This window comes from Lycium ferocissimum, chromosome 8 (genome assembly GCF_029784015.1).
Source record: "Lycium ferocissimum isolate CSIRO_LF1 chromosome 8, AGI_CSIRO_Lferr_CH_V1, whole genome shotgun sequence".
Classification (NCBI taxonomy): domain Eukaryota; kingdom Viridiplantae; phylum Streptophyta; class Magnoliopsida; order Solanales; family Solanaceae; genus Lycium; species Lycium ferocissimum.
The window spans coordinates 49,580,876-49,606,999 of record NC_081349.1 but is presented as its reverse complement, the minus strand read 5'-3'; the positions used below and the strand labels follow the sequence as shown (position 1 = coordinate 49,606,999).

The window sequence follows — 26,124 nt, the reverse complement described above, 5'->3', positions numbered from 1 at the left end:
AATATAGAAAGGTCATGAAACTCACCTTAGATGATGGAGGAACAAGCCTTGGATGATAATACACCTTTTCACCAAAACCCTATTCCACCTTTCTTGAGATTTCTTGACTTGAATGACTTTAATGAGGTTTCCTTCACTTGATTCACCTCAATTCTATTATAGATCCTTGATTCTCTTGGTTTTCTTGTGGATGAAGAATATAGAAGGTTCTAGAGGTCTTAAGTGATGAAAGGAGTTGGTGGAAATGAAATAAATGAAGTGGGACTACATTTAAAGACTTGAAACAATTTCGTCATCGGACTTCTACGGACGACTTCACGGTCCGTGGATCATGGTGTTGGCTGTGGCGGGTCGTGGTTCATGACCAGCCAGCCATCTTCTCTGCTGGCAGTTCCACGGACACATCCACAGTCCGTGGAATTTTATATGGTCCGTGGAACCTTGGCCGTGGAACTCACAGTTCCATCGGAATTGTTCCCGTCGTTTTGTTTGATCTCCAATCCTTGTGGAACCTTCTTAACACTTGTTTATCACTTCATTAGCGATCTAAGGGACGTTATAACTCTTCTCCACAACATCCTTAAGGCATCATTAACTCAATACTCAACATTTTGCCCGACACACTAATTAGGATCTTTCCTTAACAACTTTCTTTCCTCAACTCGAATGTCTTTGGAAATCTTAATTAGGATCATCAAATACTATTTCTTACTTGTCCAAACCTCGTATACGTCATGTCCTTCATGAGTCTATTCACTGTACGCTAAGGGGGGAATTTTCAAGGTGTAACATATATATATATATATTCTACCCGGCCATATAAGCTCGGGGTTTCATAATAGCCATACATATACACATATACATAAAAGCTCATAAGCATCTTTAGCATCATTACTATCGTCGTTCATTACATCTATCCCTAGAGGATTACTCATCATAGGAGGAATTTTAGTACAATCGTAACATATCGAGATTCATGAGCTTAGTAGCTTTTAAAGATAGAATCATTTGGAGGACATCATAGGCTCATAGGAGAATAGATATTTGGCCAAGGAACCATGCCTTATGAAAGAAGGGTTAGCCTTACATACATTTTCGTTCAACTATTCTATCGCTTGAACGTTCTCCTTCAATGCTCACGTTTCTACCTTCATTAGAGTTATGCTAACATTAGAAAATCGATAGCTTAGCATACATGACTAAAGCTAGAGAAAATTGGACAGCATCTCTTTTATTTATACGACTTCCTCCATATCATATATCAACTCCCAAACATCAATAATAACATTCACAACATCATAACAATAGTCTTTATTCACCTACATTATCCTTACTTCTCAATTCACTTCCAATCATCCATATCTATGGTCATAGAACACGATTACATTCATTCATATACAATGTCTATCCCATGTTCTTAACATAATTTATAACATAACCATAATCACAACATATCAAGAATCATGACTCAATCCAAGCTTTTACTCAAAAATGACACTATTCCCACATTCATGACCCATTTTCTATATTCTTCTACAATCCAAGTGTTTCAACTTCTCAATACCTTAAACAACATGGAAATACCATAAAACTTACCTTAGATGGTATAGGAATGACCCTTGGGTGGAAACACTTCACTTGAGCAAAACCCTTGTTTCACCTTCACTTGGATTCCTTATCTTGGATGAACTTTAATGGGTTTCTTACACTTGATTCACTTGGTTTGATGAAGTTGATCACTAATATCTCTTGAATTCTTGTGGGAGAAGTGTGGAGAAGTATTCTAGAGAGTTCTAGAGAGAAGGGGTGTGAAGGGGAAATGAAATGAAATAAACTTGGACCCTTTATTAATAATACAAAATCTGTCCCGACCAATTTCTATGGACCAACATACGGTCCGTATAAATTATACTGACCGTATGTCTGGCTGTAGATTTGGTCCAGTGAGGTGTGCTAATCTGGGCTGATTATACGGCCAAACATACGGCCAGTATAATTTATACGGCCAGTATGTTGGGTCGTATAATGCCCAGTTCTTCCGAACTCATTCTCGTTGACTCGTTTGATCTCCAATCCATATGGAACCTTCTTAACACTTGTTTATCACCTCATTAACAACCTAAGAGATGTTATAACTCTTCTCCAAAGCATCATTAAATCATCATTAACTTGTTACTCGTACATCATTTTCGATACATATCGTATGCCTTGCCTTCTCTTGGCAAACTTTCTCCTCCTACCTCAAATGTCTTTGAAAACTTAATTAGGGTCATCAAATGTCATTCCTTACTTATTAAAATACCATATACTTCGTGGTCTTCATTAGTCTATTCGCTGTGCATAAACGGAAAATTTTTCGAGGCGTAACAGCTTGGTCTTGAAAAAAGTTGGTGTGGCAAAAGTTGTTCAAGTATAAGGTTTGTTCTTCATCCTATCTCTTATTTTAAGTTGTTTTGAAGGTTTATCAAGTCTTAAAAGTGAAAATAGTTATGGAGGAAAGGTCATAAAGTGTTGTGGTGTAGTTGTTGAATTTATGGAGTGTTTTGAGCATGTTGTGACTATGTTGTTGAGCTAATTTCCATATATATGGATGGTATCTAATGTTGTTGGTGTGTTTATGAGACTATGCTTCTTGATTGGGAAGAAAGGAAGTGTATATTGTTATTGTATATTGATGTATTTTGGGTTGTTTGATGTATACTTTTTGTTAGGGCAGTAAAAGGAGTATTAAAGGACTTTGGTAAGTTGTTGTTGTTATTGTGGGTTGCTGTATAGGTTGAGGTGATTGGGGAGTTAAGGGGAAATGCTTCCCGTTTTACTCTAGAATCAAGTTGTTGTTGATATACATGATATAGTAGCACCATCTAAGTTTATATGTGTATTCCTTGTTATAGGAATGACATGCTAGTTGTAATTAGCCCGATTATTGGATTTCTTGGGCGACTTGAGGTATCTTAAGGCTATCCTTTCTTTCATTTTTGCATGATCTATGACAAATGCGAAACGTAACGGTACTTATAATGAATCCACTCCTAGATGTACGAGCTCATGTCCCTATGTTCATATTCGTGTTGGTCATATTCTCGAGTTCCTTGACTTCTTAAGTCCCGAAAGGGCATCCATAAGTTGTACATTTTCATAATGATGTCTAAATCCCAAAGGGGACATTGATAAGGCTTTTTTATTCATATGCATTTCATATTTGATTTTTGAAGTCTCGAAGGAGACAAATGAGAAGGGGAAAAAGTTCACATTTTGAACTAAAAGTTTTGCTCCAAAGGGAGTCTTTTGATGTTTTACAAAGATTATCATGCATTTGCACACTTATATATATGTACGACATGATTTTATGGGGAAGGGGAAGGGCTATGGCGTTATATACGCAAACCACCTGATCAGTTGGTCCACGATGATTATGATGCCCGAAGGGGCCATTATGCTATTATGCCCGAAGGGGCTGCGAGCCGGGCGAAGGCATGCATTATATATATATATATATACACACACACTAATGATGCATTAAAAGTTCATATGCACGTACATGATTCAAAGTGTTGGTTACAGGTACAAATTGAGTCTGTTACTCTTTTTATCATTCGAGTCGAGATATATTATTTCAGTTCTGCCTTACATGCTCGGTACATTATTCGTACTGACGTCCCTCTTCCTGGGGTACTGTGTTTCATGCCACACAGGTGCAGATAGTTGAGTAGAGGACGCTTGCCATAGGATGTTCCTGTCACGACCCGAACTACGGGCCGCGATGGGTATCCGGGGCTACCCACCGAACACCGCTCATACTGTTACTTATCTGCTCTCATTCATACTATATGCTCATAATCATGTAAAACTATCATCATTTAAAACATGTTTACTTTTATAGACATAAGCCCTTCGGCTATCAAAATAATATATATATATACACATACAACTGTGGGACCATGCTACCCACACTGCGTATCTACGAGCCTCTACTAGAGTACTAGACATATGGACGGGACAGGACCCCGTCATGCCCAATCATGACTATATACATATATACCAAAAGAATGATCAATGGCACCTCCGGAAGATGGAGTGCTCTCTAATCAGCTGCTGGCTCCTATGAGTCTGGATCACCTCCCTGTCTACCTGTGGGCATGAACACGGCGTCCGAAGAAAAGGACGTCGCATTTTAATATTGTACTGAGTATGTAAGGCATAAACAATAATAAGAAATCAATGAAATAAGGAGGCATCAATAAGGAGCAATCTGTAACTGACTGAATCATGAAGGAAGTAATATATGCTAGCTTACTTTCATACTCATCATCATATCATATATGCATAAGTGTATAAGCTGCCCGACCATATAGGTGCGGTGTGATAATCAATAACATTAGGACTCTCGTAATACACATAATCATACTGGGCCCACAAAACATGTCAAAATGCATACGGAATTTTTTTTTTCAAAACATCATACTTCCGTCTTTTTCAAATCAAATAAAATCCGTAGTCATAACAAATCTGTAACATAAAGCATACTGATATGTCGGCTCACATAGCCGATTACAAAACAAATCTGCAACATAATGCGTAACAACACAGCGACTCGCCTAGCCGCTTACAAAACTGACATATCACACACTCGACACTGTCTGCAAAGTCTCTAACATAATTCCAGATACCATACAAACGCACTCTGACTCGGCAGCACTCCGGAGAAAATGGAGCTCGCCAATCCAGCTGGGACATCTCCTGCTAACGTCACCTACTCATCTGTGGGTACCTGCGCGGCATGAAACGCAGCCCCCGAAGAAAAGGGGTCAGTACGGAATATGTACTGAGCATGTAAAGCATGAAATACAGAAACGAAATCATAACCGAAATCAGGGTACGAAAAGTGAGCATAACAACCCAAATACCAAAGCGCTTGCATTTGAAACACAAATCGTACGAAAGAAAGTAGTACAGAAGACAAATATATATAATAATCAGAATACCAGAATGCTTATTCCTGAGAACAAATCGTACATATCGACATCATGTCATCGTATTATCACGTTATCAAATCATCGCATCGTCACATATCATATCACATATCATTATGTCATCATATTATCATATCACATATATCACATATACCGCGGCCAGGAACCCAGCGGTTATTATCACACACATACCGCGGTCAGGGATCCAAAAATATATATAATCAATATCACAAACATACCGCGGTCAATATCGCATATCATATCACATATATCGTAACACATCACAACATCATAACCGAATCAACCGATGACATTAACCGATGTGGGATTGGCCTAAACCAATGTGGGATTGGCCTAAACCAATGTGGAAATTTTGCCTCATCATTGGGTTTGCCCCACCATTGGGTTTGCCCCACCACCGACTAAGTCATAATCAAAACAGAAGTATAGCAAATAAATATAATATCCAAGATACTTAAAATGTTTACTTTTACAATACAAACCATACATCTTATCAACTGTCACATCATACTTCGGATCAGAGCATACACTCACAGTACCCGGCCGAAAGGGGCTCGGCGTACCAGACACATCATACCTCAGAACACACATCATACTTCAGAATATAGCATAACAAATATTATTACAAACCCAACCGAATAATCCGAGCGAATTAGTATTTCAAACCCAAGCCAAATGTCAAATCAAGCTTCTTCTGAAAGCCGCTCGGAAGCATATCAAATAAAGCTTTCGAAATCATAGTTATGTATTAAAATCGTATGCGTAAAAATCATTATTTCAAACTTGACGGACAAATAAGTATCCACGCTCGGGGTCAGAAAGATAATCATATTAAACTCTTTCAAAAATAGGTCGTTAAAAACCAATCATAGAAAAGTCGCGGGACCCACGGACGAGCGTCAACCCAATCCGGGCCCGCCTATGAAAATCAAAGTGTATGTAAAGCATAGAGTACGTAAATCCAAACCATAACCGAAGTGAAAGGTGCGTAGAGAGAATACCGATCAAGGTATCAAAGTCCGTCGAAGGCACATGTACATAATGCAACTAGAAAATCATGCATAAGGCTCGGGAACGTGGTCACCACCCCGACGCCGGTGCCACAACACAAAGATACTCCGGAGGTTTCAAATCTCCGTACGACTCCGAACATAGCACATCATCACAACATATCATATCATAAGCCATATCACAAAGATAACTCCATAAAAGGCAACCGGCCCTATGGCGAGGTCTCGAAAACCGTAACACAGCATACTGCCGAGTTTATCATAAGACGCACGATCACAAAGCCGGCCCGGGATCCGGCGAGCGATATCATAATAACGTGCACGAGCGGAGTAGTGAGAGGCTAATGCAATTTACATGTAAAAACATTCGCAAAAACGTAGTACGGTCATATGACGACAAATTAAGCAAACTAGTTTAAATAATTGAGTAATGTGGAGTCCGTCTCCCAAAAGTATTTCGACATCGATTTGTAGTTCAAAATACATATTAGAACGTACGGAAGTCATTAAAACATCATTCTTTGATTTCTATAATCATAGCAAAAGCCCCTTTTTAACATTATACCAAATAAGCCGAATAGGACAATCGGAGGGGATCTCGGGGCTAGTGGGCCCACCTCGGTCGAGTCGAAGTGGCATACGTAATTTTACAAACATTAGACTCTAGGGAAGCATCCATGAAAGTTTCAGAGCAAACCGAGTTCGTTTGTGAAAGTTACGGAAGTTCGTAGTTTCGAAACCGTTTAGGAACAAAATTCTTTTGAAAACCAGACTTTTATGCAACTTTTAAAATTTAGTCATACAAAAAAAAAAAAAACATAAGGATCATAATTTGATTACGTTAAGCATACACGTATCAAGAAACAAATAAGGATCATTTACGAACTCATTAAAGCAATCCGATTCTGCCTATGAAAGTTACGGATTCCCGAAGTCATTTTGCGCGTCGAACAGGTTGTAAACTCAATGAAATAGTTAGAACGACCATCTTATAGTAGTTGACGCAATAGTCAAAAGATTTCTTTAAACATCGCACAAATATATCAAATAAAGCAACATAGGGGGATCTCGAAATTCGTGGGCCCACCTCGGCCAAGTTGAGGCGGCGTACCCAAGTTATGGTCATTAGGCCTTATGGGGTCATGAACGAAAGATTCAAGGCCATCCAATTCCGTTGGGGCAAATATTAGATGTCTAAACAATTGTTTCAACAAAATATGAAGTTCTTAATTCAATTCTATTGAACGAAAAAGGGCCAAATTCAAGCTCGGATTTCTAGGAGTAGAGTCATCCCCAAAGCTCGTATCTTGGCCTAACATACTTAGGACATGCCAAAAGAAGGAAAGGCAAAGCTTTACATACCTTTTCCGCTTCTTACGCTACTCCAAATTCAAGTTCCGAATTCCCCAAAAATCTACAATTAGTCACAATTACCAAATATCAATTGCAAGCCTTTAGGAATTCAATCTTAACTCATACTTGTCTACAGAAATTTGGGCAGCATTTCCCCTATATATACGATCCCCGAGAATTTAACTCGGCCAAAATATCAACAACAACAACCACAACAACACCAACAACATCAACAATCGAATTAAGATACATTCTAGCATGAATAGTATTCCTTTCTATATAGTACGACAACTTCCAATCTAACTTCGCATTTCCAAACCAACATCAACGTTTTCATATTCATTTACTACTCAAGATCATTCCAATACGATTCGGAAGCATTTCATATCATTCTACAAAATATTTATAAAATATACAAAGATTCCACCAAAACCATAATTCATCCGAAACTTCTAATCTTCGGCATAAATATTCATAACACATTTTCATCTTCCAATTTCATTAACAATAAGCATAATTCGCACCTTAACACTTTCATTTTTCATCATTTCATAAATCCACCATAAAATCACAAAACTTCCTATAACAACTTACCAACCAATCTTTCATGCCAATATGGATTAGCATCCTTCCAAATTCACCAACTAACATAATAATTCACATTTAGAACCCCATTTCCATAATTACATAAAAACTACATTAAAATCACATAATTCCCTATAATCATTTCCAATAATTTTCCATGCCAACTTGAACCAATTTCTTCCATTTCCATCACAAAAGCCATAACCACACAACTAACATACTAAATAAATTAATTCTTGTTCCTCCACCCATTTGGAACCACACGGCCACCACACACAACACACCCACAACACACAATTTCATACCTTTCATTCATTTTCACATACTACAAAATATATAAGCCTTCCATAACATAAGAATGAAAAGAAATTCTTACCTTTCCTTCAATTTCTCCTTGTCTTGAATTTGTGAACTTGCAACCAAGAGTAGCTTTCTTGCTATAATAATTGTACCACGTTGAAGAGCATCCTTGAATTAGTAGGAATACATGAAGAAACAAATTTTTGGGATCAAAATGGAAGACCTCAATTTTCCATGGTTATGGCCGTATGGCCTTAAGTCTTTGCTCTCAATTTTCTTTTCTTGAAGGTTCTTGAAAATATGATGAATAATATGGTGGCCACCCCATTTTATCACATGGATTTTAATTCCACATGGGCTTTGGGCCATATGCCTTGGCCGGCCACCTCTTGGGCCTTTTGTTCCTTTTTTTTTTTTGAGCCCAATTAGTTATGGGCCATATTTTGTAATTCACGAAACAAATTTCCGAAATTTCAATTTTGCCCTTAGCCTTCCTCGATCTTTCCGCGTTAATATTTTTTTTCATAAACAACATATGTGCTAAACAAAATTAAAAATTATAGCTTGGCTCTTAACTTCCCACAATTATCTTGAATTATCCCTTCTTCGCAGGATATATTTATTCTACTTTTCTAGGTACCAGTTTTGATTGATGGCCCAATTCTTCCTGGAGCATTGCTGAGTCTGGGTCGTATATGTACTTTGTGTAAGGGTATGTCGGGGGCCCTGTCCCGGCTTGTATACTTCGGTCAGGTTCATAGAGGCTTTGCAGACAGTGTCTTGTATACCGCTTAGTTATGTCTTGCCAATTGTTATATCGGCTTCGTGGGCCCATTGTGTGTGTGCATATATATATATATATATGCATGATATTATGTTTGTATTTAGCCCCTTGGTTTTATTTTGCCGTTTGAGACATAGAGGATGCGAGTTATAAGTTGGTTTGCTCGGTTTTCGTAAGATGCCGGGTGCCAATCACGCCTTACCAAGGTTGGGATGTGACACTGTGTATGTAATAATATACTGTCACCTTATCAAGAAAGCTTTGGAGAGTTTGACAATGAATACTGCCATAAAGAGGCTACATGAGTTTCATCTTGTGTATGCGGATGACTCAGCCGCTAGTGAAGTTGTTCGAACATTACTTTAGTTGTTGCGCTCACTTTATGACCAAATTAATATATATAAAACAACACATAATAATAGTAAACCCAAAAATGAATTTGAATTAACTAAGCGTGAAAAGGTGATACTAATATGTACAACTATAAAAATTATAGTGGTGATTGAAGTAGAAAAAGTACTATAAAATGAAGATTTCTTTCTCCCAAAATTCAACTTTCATGAACTCGAGGATATCTTTGACGTTCATTTGAAAGCAAGTTCCAATATGTTTTTACGCAATGATAATAAATATCGAATAGGCTCATCATTTATCGGTTTGAGCTTCTATTTTTCCTTTAAATTTCGTGTAACTCGCCATACACATATTCTAATAGAAAACGTTTATACCGACTAACATTAGATGCACGTGCAATGCATTTGTCTAGATACTAGTACGTTAAATTACATCTAAAACTATAACTATCATATTGGAGAGTCACTACATTAAAACACACCTAAAGTATTATGCTTTCGCGGGTTACATACCTAGACTATCAGAGATGTTCCTATTACCCCTACACTATCACACCTTACAACCTGTGTATTAGAACACTAGTGCATATAATACACACTCTATTTTCACTTCAAAAAAAATGCCAAGTGGCACTCCACATGACTATTATTGCCCGCCTAATTTAGTTATGAACTTTATTTGTGATTTTAATTAATAAATGAGATCAATTAAATGGGTAAAAGTTAAGAGATGTTAAAAATCAAAATAACAGGAAATGGGGTAGCACCCGGTCATTTGTAAATTTTCCTCCATCATCACCGAGAATATCTCGTCGTGTCTTTTTATTTCTCAATCATAGTTAAACCTTGATCCCAGCCTTATTTTTTCCCTTATTAACTTTTAATTGTGGATTCTAATTTAGCTTCTGATTTTGGTAAAAATAAAAATAAAAAAAAAACTAAAGTTCAATAAAACTCTTGCGGTTTATTGGGTCTACTGAAACGATAAAACGATTTAATTTAATGCTAGCTTTCCATAATATGTGTAAGAAGTTGAAGAAGAATAGAACAAGAAACAAAACTCTCAAAAATTTCAGATGAAATAAGGGAGAAGAAAATTTCAAATAGAGAAATGATGAATAAATGAAGAGGAAAGGTAAGAAAATAAGGAAGGTCAAGAATATAAAGAAAATAAAAGGGAAACAAAAAAAGATTTTACTTAAATAGGGTAAGCTCAATTAGCTATTAGACATAGTCAGGTGGACCTATTTTTATGAGTTTTCGTCAACTCCCACACTCCTTTGGTCAAGTAATTTCAACCATTTGGCTAGCTAATTAAGTAACGATGGATGCTTTAATATCGAGGGTGTGATAGTCTAGGGGATACCTAGGACACCCTGTAACACCCAGTACCTTTAAACTAGCTTACGTTCATGATTCAGGACTTAGAAACTGAGACTGAAGTGTTGGAATTGAAAACTTGGTTTCGATAGTAAAAGTGCGGGCTACGTCAAAATGGACGGGTCGTACTTCAAGGGACGGGTTGTACTTTGAAGACGCACTTTGCCTTGAGAAAAGTTGGAGTTTCTAAAAATTGCCATTCAAGTACAGGCTACAAGTACGGGCCGTACTTTGTGCCTGTACTTTTCCTACTTCAGTGAATAGTATAAATATAGGACTTTAGTTTTATTTCCCACTTTTCACAGTTCCCAAGCCCTAGAACGCAATTTCTCCTCTCCCCATCACCAAGAACATCAAGGTAAGCAATCTTAACATATTCCAAGTGGATTCTAACATATGTTAATGGACGTTAAGCAAGAATTCATTGTTCTTAACCTAGGGTTTTCAAGACAACCCATCTAAGGGTTCAAGACTTAGGCTTTTGGGATTCTTCTCAAGTTCAAACTAATAGATATAAGTTTTGGAGCGTATACAGGTATGTGAGGCTAACTATCCACTTAGGGAATGTTCATGATTCTCCCTACGCCTCATTCTTCATGTTTATTAGTAAATTGACTCACAACATAGTTATGCCCTAGTTTCATGAATAATTGTTAAACTGCTGTCTTCTGGGGTTATAGTTTCATAATTTGTTCATGGTTATCATTTCGAATATCATGAACTCAGTACGTACTCACTATAGACTTGTATATTGACATCACATGAGTCTCAATCAGTGTATAATCAGTTATTGGCTTCAGTTCCATAATTGGAAACAACTATTATGTTATCAGTTATCTCTCAGTCTTAGTATCATGAATTGCTTAATGTTGAACACCTGTATCTGTATTATGGGCCCTAGGACACAGTTCATGTTTACGTATATGTATTGCTTGGGCCCCAAGCCACAAATTTTGTGCACATATATTGGGCCCCAGGCCACAAATTATATTATCAGTTACACATGTGATTCTTCATTCCTGTTTTTCTTCATTCAGAAACAGGAAGTATACATATCTCTGCTTCTTATGTTTAGTTCAGTTATCAGTTATCAGTTATCAGTTTCAGTTTCAGTACTTACAGTTCCTTCTTTCAGTTTGCTTTATATACCAGTACAATTCAAATGTGCTGACGTCCCTTTTATTGCTTGGGGGCCTGCATCGCGATATTTACAGGTTGACGATTCTGCTAGCTAGGACTTGCTCGTATCAGTTGCTTGGTGAGCCCCAGTTCCTTCGGGGCGTTATCACACCTTAGTCATTACATTATATCAGTCAGTTAGGTATGCCAGGGCTTTGTCCCGGTTAGACAGTTATCCTTTCAGTATTCGTTAGAGGCTTTATAGACTACAATTCAGTCAGTCAGATGTTAGCAGATTTTCGTGTGTTAGCCTTTTCGGCTACCTATTTATTCAGACTTTCAGATTTTTACAAAGACTTCAAAGATTTATGACATTGCAATCAGACTTTTAGTAGATCAACATGTGTTAGTATTATTTCCGCACTTTTGTATGTTTTGATATCACAAGTTGATTCAGCCAGCCTATGGGTTCGCTCGATCACATGCAACTAGACACCGAGTGCCGTGTTTCGCCCAGGCCATGCTTCAGGGCGTGACACACCCGATAGTTAAGGTATGTAATTTGCAAAAGTGTGATAGTTCAGAGGTGTTTTAACCTATTCACTTTAAGAATATATGCAAAAGCGCGTGTAACACACTATCAGCTTTTAGTTATTTACGTCACGTCAACACTTGAAGTGATATTTATTCCAATTCAACATAGTTCAGGGAGTCATAGCACCCTCGCAAAATTTAAGTATGTAACTGGTAATTCAGGACAGGTTTAAGGGTGTTTTATGCGTTTCTAAAGATAACTACGAAGGGATGACACGTGCCAGCACGTGCCTGATATTGTATAAGTTGAAATTATTACTTGAAGGGTGTTCTGATATGAAATGAAGCTAGGACAGAATCATAGTCAACATGGTAAGATAAATGATGGATATTATTTACATACATATTGGATCACAATACACAATTTTAAAAGCCATGACATCTGGCACGTGCGCTGCACGTTTATCCCAAAGTACTTAATACAAAATTTGCAATGCAACTGGTAAATTTCAAATGGTACATATATTTCTGAACTTTCTTTGAGCTACAAAATTAAAATCAAAACATACATAAAAATAAAAAATTGTAATTTGAAGTTATAAAATCTTGCAAACTTGATGCTACGTTAGTGACATACATAGTACTTACTTTAAAGACAAATACATACTCAAGCATATATAAATACTAATTTTTGGACATGCAATTAGTATAAACTTTTTAAAACGATATAAATAATATTAAAACATGGGTGTGATGAGTAACATGAAATTTGAATGCAAAAATAATTAGATACCATCTGAATCGGGGAAATTTAAAGATGATATTTAGTTACTTAGGTACGATGAATGAGATAAACTTTGGTGTTATTATGTACAATCACATGTGATCTGATCATATCGCATAATACTTCCTCACAGACGATATTCTTATAGCGTATATCCAATTCTGGCGTTTCTATTGCTCAGAACTATTGACATCTATGTAATTGCTAATTCAATATGTGTTCCTGCACTAATTAGCATGAGATACACGTGCAACGCACGTGTCCAAATACTAGTACGTTAAAATACATCTAAACTAGAACTATCATATTGGAAAATAAATACATTAAAACACACCTAAACTATTATGCTTTCGCGAGTTACATACCTCAAGTATTAGAGATGTTCCTATCACCCCTTACACTATCACATTTTACACCTTGTATATTAGAACACCAGTGCATCTAATACCCTCTCTATTTTCCCTTAAAAAATGCCAAGTGGCACTCCACATTTCTATTATTGTCCACCTAATTTAATTACGACTTTTATTTGTGATTTTAATTAATAAATGAGATTAATTAAATGGGTACAAGTTAAGAGGTGCTAAAAATCAAAATAACGGAAAAGGGATAGCACCCGGTCATTTGTAAATTTTCATCATCACCGATAATATCTCATCGTGTCTTGTTGTTTCTCAATGATAGTTAAACCTTGATCTCAACTTTATTTTTTCCCTTATTAACCTTTAATTGTGGATTCTGATTTAGCTTCTGATTTAAGTTAAAAAAAACTAAAGTTTGATAAAACTCTAGAGGTTTACTGCGGGTTTACTAAAAAATATAATGATTTAATTTAAGGCTAACTTTCCATAATATGAGTAAGAAATTGAAGAAGAATAGAACAACAAAGAAAACTCTCAAAAATTTCCGATGAAATAAGAGAGGGAAGAAAATTTCAAATGGAGAAATGATGAATAAATGAAGAAGAAAGGTAAGGAAATAAAGAAGGCCAAGAATATAAAGAAAATAAAAGGGAAATAGAAAAAGTTTTACTTAAATTGCGTAAGCTCAATTAGCCGTTAGACACAATCAGGTGGACCCATTTTTATGAGTTTTTTCAGCTCCCGCACTCCTTTAGTCGAGTAATTTCAACATTTGGCTAGCTAATTAAGTAACGATGTGTGCTTTAATATATAGGGTGTGATAGTCTAGGGGGTACTTAAAACACCCGATAGTTGAGTTATGTAATTCGCAAAAGTGTGCTAGTTTAGTGGTGTTTTAACCTATTCACTCTAAAAAAATATGCAAAAGCGTGTGTAACACACTATCAACTTTAAGTTATTTACGTCACGTCAGCACTTAAAGTGATATTTATTTCAATTCAACACAGTTCAGGGAGTCATAGGATCCTTGCAAAATTTAAATATGTAACTGGTAATTCAGGACAAGTTTGAGGTTGTTTTATGTGTTTCTAAAGATAACTAGAAAGGGATGACACGTGCAAACACGTGCCCAATATTGTATAAGTTGAAATTATTATTTGAACGATGGTCTGATGTGAAATGAAGCTAGGACAGAATCATAGTCAACGTTGTATGATAAATGATGGATATTATTTACATACATTTTGGATCACAATACACAATTTTAAAAGCCATGACATCTGGCACGTGCGTTGCACGTTTCGCTCAAAATACTTAATACAAAATTTGTAATGCAACTGATAAATTTAAATGGTACTTATATTTCTGAACTTTCTTTAAGAAAAAAATTAAAATCAAAACATTCACAAAAATAACAATTTGTAATTTGAAGTTATAAAATCTTGCAACTTGATGCTACGTTAGTGACATATATAGTACTTAATTTAGAGACAAATACATGCTCAAACATATATAACTACTAATTTTTGGACATGCAATCAGTACAAACTTTTTAAAACGATATAAATAATATTAAAATATGAGTATGATGAGTAACATGAAATTTGAACACAAAAATAATTAGATACAGTCTGAGTCGGGGAAATTTAAAGACGATATTTAGTTACTTAGGTACGATGAATGAGATAAATTTTTAATGATATTATGTCAATCACATGTGATATGATCATATAGCATAATCGGGGGCGAATTTATGGTTAAAAAATGGGTCACGTGAACACATGGTCACCCGATTAAACTCGATATATTATGCATATAATCCTTAAAATATATCTAATATTAACTGAAGGAACACATGGTCAAACAAGTCTCGGTGGAGCACTGGTTAAGTGCTAGCTTTAATTCCTTAAGATTGTGGGATCGAACCTGACTAAATGCACTTTTGCGTCTTTTTTTTATTTTAAAATTTCTAAGCAGCCTATAATAGTGAACCCATCATCTTGAAATCCTGAATTCGCCTCTGAGCATAATACTTCCTAATAGACAATGTTCTTATAGTGTACATTCAGGTCTGACGTTTCGATTGCTTAGAACTTTTGGCATCTATGTAATTTCTAATTTAATGTGTTCCTACACTGATTAGCATGAGATACTCATGCAACGCACGTGTCCCATGTAATGACCCGTTTGGTCATTTTGGCGATTTTACTTATTTTGCCCTGACCCTTCCCTTAGATTTAGTTTGGCGTTTTAGACTGGTGGAGATGGGTGGAACGATTCTCGAGGCAATCAAATTAGTAACGGAAAGGAAAAATCCTAGTTTTGAGTCCTTAAGTTTGGTTTTGGGAAAAACTTTGACCAATAGTTGACTTTTGGGTAAATGTGTCCCGAATCGAATTCTAATAACTCTGTTAGGTCCGGAACATGAGTTTTGACTTGGTAGGCTAGTTGGTTCGGGTCTCGAGGTGTTCGGAAGTAATTTGGTCATTGGTTGGTAAGTTAGGATTTTGATGATTTGGAGTTGGCCTTGGACAACCCTGGTCAAGATGACCTCTTTTTGAAATACCGAGTGTGCGAGCGAGTTCGTAATGTGTTTTATGACTGAAATGCATATTTGGTTTGTGTCTGAGGGATTCTGGGTGAGTTTCAGGTTTCCTTCTTCGCGTTCACGAAGGAGGGGCCGTGATTGCGAGTGTTGAGTATGTACACAATCTTGCTATTTCTGTTGTTTTCCCTCTTCACGTCCCTACTTGTTCATCTTCATCTTTATGTCCCCTCCTCCACCATGGCCAACTCCTCTTTTTGGTTTTTTTTTTTTGGTAGTGATTTCATTTTTCTTCGTCAACTTCGAGTCGCGCATGATCCAACTACCAGATAGGTTCTGAATGTTGATTGTTTCTGTCTTATGCTATTTTTTCAGCATCTTATTTCTTGGTTTAATTGATATGTTGATTTTTTTGAAAATTCTGTATTAGTAACGGGGTTTAACCTAAACTTTGTAGCTTTTGCAATTTATCCGTGGTTGGTTTGCGTGATTCTCTTCTTTCATGGGTTTGCTAAATGTAGATTTCATAAAAAAGAAATTAGTTTGATTCTAGATTTATGATTTAATTACAGCTTATGAGGATCTTTGTAATTTGAGAAAACGACAACTTTCTTGTGATCTTTTTTTCAGGTCATCTAAGGAAAATTAAGAATGTCAGTTTCAGAAAATGCAAAGAAATTGTCCACATCCAAGACTGGTGAAGTAAATGAATACATAACAGTCCCTTGACGCCGATGTTGTGCCGTCTCTCCGGCCACTATTTCACCATCATTGATTCAGAATCCACAATTTTCCTTCATTGGAGATGAAGCTTTGTCCATAAACCACTTTCGCACACATCGGGGAGGATTCTATCAGTTCCAGTGCCGGGCTATCACACAAGAAGAAGAGAGATAGCCAAGCGAACACATCCTCGATGAGTCCACGCTATCTACTAAAGAGGGAGTAGCTAGCATGGACTCATCTAGTCCGTGTTCGCTTGGCCTACCTCTCTTCGTCTTGGTGACAGCCCGACACTGGAACTGATAGAATCCTCCCTGGAGGCAAAGCGAAAGTGGTTTATGGACAAAGCTTCGTCTCCAATGAAGGAAAACTATGGATTCTGAATCAATGATGGTGAAATAGTGGCCGGAGAGACGGCACAACATCGGCGTCAAGGGACTGTTATGTATTCATTACTTCACTCGTCTTAGAAGTGGACAATTTGTTTGCATTTTCTGAAACTGACATTCGTAGTTTCCTTAGATTACCCGAAGAAAGGACCACACAAAAGTTGTCATTTTTTCAAATTACAAAAACCCTCATAAGCTTTAATTAAACCATAAATTAGAATCAAACTAAAATTTTCTACTGAAATCTACATTTACCAAACCATGAAAGAAGAGGTCAACGCAAACCAACACCACAGATAAATTGCAAAAGCTACAAAGTTTAGACTAAGCCCCATAAATAATAAAAAAAAATTCAAAAAAAAATCAACATATCAAGCAAACAAAGAAATAAGATGCAGAAAAAATAGCATAAGACCGAAACAGTCAACATTCAGAACTTATGTTTTTTTCTCATAGAAGAAAATTATAAAAAGATTTACCGAAAAACCTCAAAAACGATAAAAAAAACAAAAGGGAAAAAAAAGGAAAAATATTATTTTGTTGTAAAATCAAACTAAAAGAGTAACAATATTAAAGGATAAAAGCAACATAATTAGAGAGATAAAGAGAGACAAGAGAGGAGAGTATTTCTTATTTCTTCCAAGTATCAAGTGTCTACAAGTGTGTATCCATATTACATCATATAGCTCTATTTATACTATTATATAGAAGTAGAGTTACCAAAAATGTCTTAAAGATGACATTAACCAATTGACATCATGGGATAGTTATGGGGGAGATCATGGAGGTGTGGGAGTAATAACCACATAATGGTGAGGAAGTAGTGGAGGATTACCTATACATCATGGAGAAGAGTAGTGGGAATTAATTCTTTAGGAGTTGGACATCCACCATAATATTCTAATATTTCATAACACACCCCCTTGGATGTCCATATAGATAATGTGCCTCGTTAAAACCTTACTAGGAAAAACCCAGTGGGAAAAATCCTAGTGAAGGAAAAAGAGTACAAATATCTTGTAATATGCATTGCTTGCTGCCTCATTAAAAACCTTGCAAGGAAAACCCAGTGGGACAAAACCTCAGCTAAGGGAAAAAGAGTACATCGCGTATTATACTCCCCCTGATTAAACTATCACTTAATTCTTAGAGACACATCCAAATCTTGTGTATCAGCTTCTCAAATGTCGAGGTTGGTAATACTTTAATGAACACATCCATCAAATTATCAATCGAGCAAATTTGTTGAACATCTATTTCACCTTTACTCGTCAAGATCATGTCGAAAAGAACTTTCACAAAATGTGTTGTATCCAATATCCTTCTTTCAATTGAGCTATGCAAGCTTCGTACAATATTGTTGAAATCTTCATTTCCAAATAAACTTGAAATCTTCATTTCCAAATAAACATCATACTATTGCAACATATGCTGAATTATTCATCTCAGCCAGACACACATTCCTGACTTGCTTTGTAAGTAGCTATCACCTTAGCGGACTTGAATAAGTATCAATAATTGACTGCCATATAAACGTCATAGTGTGGCGGTGTCCTCACATGCAAATCGGTAACTCGTTTGAAGAACAAACTTCATGTAATAATAAAAATAATGCCACGCATTTCACATAACCAACAAAATCTTGATAATATTTGTTAGGATAAACAAATCTATATTAATAATTTCTTTTGCAGTATGCAATACAAATATACTCATCATTATCATGAGGTCAAAATAATGTTTATTTATATTTAGCGACATCACAACCATTGAGGTACTCAATGGGATCGCTTTAACCTATATAAAGATTTGTTGAAGCTTTATTTTCATAAACCTTAAATGCTTCAAACCAATTTAAATCCCTATGGATTTTCTTTCGTTGTCTATATAGCCATATTGACAACAATTAATTATACGCATTCAAAATTTTCATATATTGCCAGACTGATAAGAAACCCCATTGCATCCACCCCAGGAGAATACATACATCTCCACACAATAATGTCAGGACTTTTGCGAAAAAATTTTATGCCACAAGGCACAAGCCGTACTTTATATTTACAGTTTTTATTTCTCACTTTACTTTTCGCACAAGAATCAATTTTTACCCCACTGACATTATACCTTGAGGTCCTTAGACTATAGATCCAAAACATCACTTTTTCTAGTGAAACAAAGTATACTTGAATTGTGTATTTTATTTGGCCAATCATTAGATCTACTACATTCTTTGACAGATTTGAATTCAAGATCCTCATCACCATTATAATGTTGAGCACTACATTATTTCAAAGATACCATCGACGGTCATTTGATATCGTTTCCAATATGACATAACTTATCAAGATCTCTTTATTTTTCATCATTTTCAGGTACCTGAACCTAACCAAAGGTTGTATGAAATATTATGTCGTGGCGCTATTTTAAAGCACTTGCCTCATTATTATGACCATCTTGATCATTTGCTCCTCTCCTTCTTCAAGGAGTTTTATGTTCGGAACCGATTGGTCTATCGCCATAGACTCTGTCCTACAAGGACTTTAATTCTAACTGGAGCATTTGCAGCTAGAATATAATACTCAATTTTGGGTCGGCAAATGTGTCTGGCAGTTAACCTGAATTATCTTTTCAACGAGGATCATACCAGTGATAATTCATTACATATACCTTATTTTCCAGCCGCTTATCATCCCTCCACCTAATGTTAGGAAATCTAACATTTACCTCCCAACATTATTTGGGAACCCATCTTTATGCGTTGCGGTGGAGCAATTAAATCATATCGCACATTCAAATTTTAGATGGGAATTATTTGGTTCCTGGCCGTGAACCAATTATGATAGGGGAACTTATTATAACTTGTTGGCTTGATGCGTACAAGTGCTGCTACATATTAAATAACATATCTCATCCCAAATTTTGTTTTCAGAGCTTGTTCTCATAACCAATTGTTTAGCTATAATTGAGGCATACAATTTCTGCTAAACCAACTTGGATGTAAACCACCATTATCAACATCATTTAATAATTTGGAATGGTGCTCTTAATTTAAAAATTTGAGCAAACAACTTTGCAAAAATCAAATTGCAAGTTGATACCAAATGCACATGTAACCATAATATAGATGCATCTATTAAAATCATATAATAGTAAACCGGTCCACATGGCGGGTGACTGGGCCCATACATATATCACCTTTTATACGTTCCAAAATCATAGGATACAATCCCAACGTTAGCTGGTAAATTAACCAATTTGTCATCATGAGAACAAGCAGCACAAGAGAATTCTTGAAGAATATTTTATTTCTTCAATATATAACCACATGAATTCTCAATTATTTTCGCATTATATTTGAACGGATGACCAACCGGTCATGCCAACTTCCGTAGCATGTGATTCCATCATGCTTTTGTTTATGTAGTACAAATTCGGAGGAAAACCGGACAACATTACACATACTTTTATTTACCCGCTATAGTTGTAGTAATATGAAGATATTAAACCTTCACATAATTTATAGTCTCAATATAATTCATATTTGGCCAATGCCTTTGAAATTTCAAAAGTTTCTTTTGAGACTTACTACAACACCAATATTATGAATAATTTCATTCCTCTGAGTAGTAACAAATTATCTTTTCCAAAGCTCCCAATTAATTATGTACTACCACATATTTCATAATACCATCCATATGGTGAACATCTTCGTTTAGGGAGTAATCGTCATTATGGTCATGGTCAAAACCTTTATAGGCAAGATTTATTTCTTGCTATTACCCTTCGACAATTCATGATAAGGCATACCACAATATTTATGATGTATTAAAAATACGTGACCAATGTCCGTTTATGCCAATATAGAATTTCTTTATTTTTCTCAAACCTCCTGTAGAAATGAGTTGCGGTATTTCTCCAACTATACATGAGCACGTCCTTATCCATAATGTATTCACATTTCACTTTCAATGGGCGAGCATTCACGATGCTCATCACAAGTCACAATATTCTGTTCAAGGAATGGACTATAGTCATATATACGGGCTTCATAAATTTCATTATAAGCCCATTGTCTTTACCATATTCATAGACCCACCTCGACATCACTTTGAAATTGTATCCTTTGCTTTGATGGAGGATTTATAAAATTTCATCAAGTTAGGTTGCACGACAACCGTGTGCCCAAATGACCTTTCATACCACATCTTGATGAAAAAAATTACCTTTTGAAGGACCATTGTGAGAACCCATAATGATCTTCTGTTTATATTACCACAATGATGACTATTATTATTTTGTCCCTCCACGTCCAGATTCATACATTCAACCATTTTTCTTCCTTCAGACATATATATTATTCACTGCTACCACATTCACATCAAGGAATGGAGCATATCAAGTGGGATGGGCTTCACAATTTTTCATCAAATAAATATTATTTTGCTTTAGTCATCATTATATTATCAATATAGTGCATCGGGATTCATACCCAACCACTTATCCATATAAAGCGTGTTAGGACATAATACGATGGGACTTGAACCCAGCATCTTATTATCATAGTGCACCAGGACTCAAACTTGACGTCTTACCCTCTTGATGCGATGGGATTTGAATCCACTGTCTTACCCTCAACCAATGGCATAATAGGCCAAATGTAAATTATCAAATTGTGGTGATAAAGTAAACTCTCAAAATAGAAATGTCTCTACCACGAGGAGTCCAGCATGTCTGTACAAAATATATTAGTAACACGAAACAAATATAAAAAAAGGCCAAAAGAGAAACAGACCTTGGAGTGTTGGTGAATTTTGTTCAAATATCTGATAATCTTTTTGTGACGTTATAATATAAGAGAAGTAAGCAGTATACTAACACTTTGATACATATTATCTCGAATAACATATATCTAGAATCACTACAAGGTATAAAATTTGTGGCATCTTTAATATTCCAACGACAATCTCATGAGAAGATTACTCAAAATTGGACTATATTGAGTTTTCAGTTGCCTAATACTTTAAGCTTATGAACAAAAACGTGTGTTAACTTCACCAATCTGATTGTGCATATTTAAAGAATTGATAAAATCATTAAAAGACTTTATTATCACTTTTAACGTTATAGACATAAACACTATAAGATAAGATAAAGTAACCTCACCTTATGTAGTCCGATTGGTGGTTTTTGGTAACAAAAAAAAAACTTTCTTCTGGGATCAAAAGCAAGAATGAGGTCCATAAACATGAAATACTTTTAAAGTACTAGTATAAACATAAAGCCATATTCAAATTGATAATGAAATATTCCTTGGACATACACAGAACTGAAAGAAAATTGACTATATGATAAAATTATACTATGCACATATTCTTGTAAGGAATTTTAATTGGTTATTCCTTTGTAACTCATTCATCTAACTTCATTAATTTAGAAGAATAAATTTTTGACTGCTTTCTTTCATGGTCTCAACTTTGTTCCAATTAGTAACTAATCCTTAGTCTAATAGAGATGGATGGACACCGTGAGGCACTTACAATTTTAAGTAAAACAAAGTTTAAGAAATGAAAACAAACACCTTAGTTTTAACATAGCAGTAATTAAATCATTTTCTTAACTAGCATACCATTGGATCATTATGGTTGTAATCGTAGTTAAAACATACCTGAGGATTGCACTAAAAATTGCAACATCACCTTTTATTCATGGTTGTATATACAAAGACCATGCCACGAAATTTTTTGTACCGCGTCAATTTGTGGTTGCCTTTGAAGGATGAAGATAATCATAACTTGCAAGATGGTAGAAATTTGGATAGAGTTTCGTGCTGATAACGTGTTGTAAAATCAAACTAAAAGAGTAACAATATTAAAGGATGAAAGCAACATAATTAGAGAGATAAAGAGAGGCAAGAGAGGAGAGTATTTCTTATTTCTTCCAAGTATCAAGTGTCTACAAGTGTGTATCCATATTACATCATATAGCTCTATTTATACTATTATATAGAAGTAGAGTTACAAAAAATGTCTTAAAGATGACATTAACCAATTGACATCATGGGATAGTTATGGGGGAGATCATGGAGGTGTGGGAGTAATAACCACATAATGGTGAGGAAGTAGTGGAGGATTAACTATACATCATGGAGAAGAGTAGTGGGAGTTAATTCTTTAGGAGTTGGACATCCACCATAATATTCTAATATTTCATAACATATTTCTCTTTCAGAAAATTGTGTAGAAGTAGAACTGCAACATAACAAACAATGACATGGAAAATTTTAGAAAAGAAAAATGTTTTAGTGGTATAGAATGGACAAATAAAATGGCTGTTTATAACAAAAAATGTCAGAGTTTTGAAAGTTGTTTTTGGTAATTTGTTTATTTATTAGGTGTGAATGTAATTACTTATATATAGTTTAGTAATAAATGTATGTATTTATTAGTTTGACATAAGTAAATTTTTTCTGTATTACACACCAAAAGCCAAAGAAGAAATAAATAATTTAAATCATTATTAACTTAACTAGTTGCAAGAGCCTCACTCTAAGGCCGGGCCCCAACTTATCAAGATATAAAAGTTGTAATTTTATTAAAGAAATTTAATTTATGTCAAATATTTTACAAAAGGTAACTTTCAAACTACTGGTGCTTTACTCCTGTCTTGTTGATAAGTGTTCATAATTGTTAAAGTGTTTAGGTCACATAATAAGATAATTTTTAAAGAAAATTCATGAGAAAGCAAATTTAACAGGAAATTAACAAACATCAAAGGACACAAGTAATAACATGATTTAGTACGTAAAATAGTTACAACTTGACAAAGATGATAAATTGAAAATCATTTTGTCATTTTAATTATTTTTTGAGCATATATTGTCTTTAGCTATTAATAGAAATAAATTTCTTTTTGGTATTTATTAATTTTTCGTCATCATTTCTTATGAAAAGGGCTTATGTTAGTTAAATATGGGATCTACACTTAGCTTTAAATGAAATAAAATTCAAGGAAAAACCTAAACTCATTAAAATGAACTTCAAAAATCATTTAGTTTCATATATACCTTATGCTTAAAAAGATTAATTACCAATTGGCCAAACAAAAGAATTTAAAGATAATTCGATCTTTGACTTAAAACACTACCTTTATTTTCGACACTATATGGCATTAATTTCAATTATTTCTACTTAGTATTTGTAATGCATAATAAATATTTCAATGTTGATGAATAAAATTATCCACAAAAAAATTCTGATGATGGAACCCTATTCAGTTATTTTGAGTCGAGGGTCCTATCAGAAACAACCTCTCTACCCCACAAAGGTAGGGTAAGGTTTGCGTACATCTTACACTTCCCAGACCCCACCTTGTGGGATTACACTAGGTATATATGTTATTATTGGAACCCTATTCAGTTAAGAAAAGATGAGTTAAGAGAAAAGACATAATATCTAGGGACTTTTCTGAATTTGGCACCATTTATTAGATGCACATCTGATTTTTTGGTCCTAATTACCTCCTAAGTTTGGCAATTTGATATCCTTCATGCCCTATATGCTGATATGGCAACGGTTATATGAATTTATAACCTTGGTTTAGAGTCGTTACACAAATAAGCCTAATAATTTTACAAGGATACTAATAAGTAATTCAATTGCATTAATAAAGTAAAAAAAATTAACCACTACACCTAAAGATGAATAGCTTATGTCAATGCATACACATCAAGTTTAGACAACAAAGGGAAACATTAAAAAAGGCCTGCAAAATGACAGGACACAGGAGCTTTGAAAGTAGACCATAATGACAAAAAGTAAATTTGACTTTAAAAGATAAGGCCAGGACCTAGAAGTAGCTTGATATCAAATTTGAAACTTTTGTGAGGACGACAAAAGTTCTTTGCTTGTCCCTTATATATAGTAAGTAGTAAGGTTCGGACCTAGAAATAATTAATTGAAAAGCTTAATATCAAATTTGAAACTTTTGTGAGGACGACAAAAGCCCTTTGCTTGTCCCTTATATATAGTAGTAATGTTGCATTAAATCCTCATGAAGAGCACAATGCTGGAGCAGCACAGATGAACAAATAACAAATTAAAATGTTGTAAATGCTGCACAAAATTAAAGGAGGCCAGTGAATAATGAAGGAAAACTAAAATTATCTGGTAGTTGAATCATGCGTGACTCGATGTTGATGGAGACAAAATGAAATCACCACCAGCAGCAGCAAAAAGAGGAGCTGGCTGTGGTGGAGGAGGCGGCAGAGATGAAGATGAACAAGTCGGGACGTGAAGCAGGACAATAACAGAAATAGCAAGAGGTGTGTACTTACTGACTATCCATGATGATAAATTCTTGAATTCGATTTCCATTTGAAGCATATGTTGATGGGCCACGTTAATCACAATGGCAAGGACATCTTGCATTAATAGAACAACGACGAGTAAGTTGATAGATAATGAAAATTCAAAACATATAACCCGTTAAATTTTCTAATACCAAATTCAGATCCTTCAAGTTGATGCTCTAAGTTGTCAAAGGTTGTAAGAGTAAGCCGTGTTGGCGGTAGCAGTGGATCTTCCGAAGGATTAACCTCTTCTATAGGCTCAACGATGGTACCCTATCAATTGTCCAAGTGAATTTGTTAATTGGATTTTCATACGCATAGTTTGATTCCCTGACATTTGTAACAGAAACCAAGTGTGAAAAGGACAAAACAGATCTGCCTAGTATGTTATACCCCCACTGAGTATAATGCCTTGGACTTGGTTTTCCTGTGAGAAAATAAGACATAATTATAGATTACTCAAATATGTGTAGTGTGAATAACTTTTTCTTTTAAAAAATCATTGCTTTCTTGCAATCAAATCGCACTAAATCTAGATATTAAGATTAGAAGTAGTTATATC

The 26,124-nt window shown here is 35.2% G+C and overlaps 1 protein-coding gene across 1 annotated transcript in view; it reads right to left on the bottom strand.

Annotated features, from left to right (window-relative positions):
• LOC132066449 (thymidylate kinase-like) overlaps nucleotides 1-25,641 on the bottom strand; it is a 93,240-nt gene extending 67,599 nt beyond the window's left edge. The window contains exon 1 of the mRNA XM_059459758.1: nucleotides 25,418-25,641. Within this exon, the coding sequence (XP_059315741.1) occupies nucleotides 25,418-25,641 (224 nt within the window). The remainder of the gene's footprint in view (nucleotides 1-25,417) is intronic.
• Nucleotides 25,642-26,124: the final 483 nt, after the last annotated feature.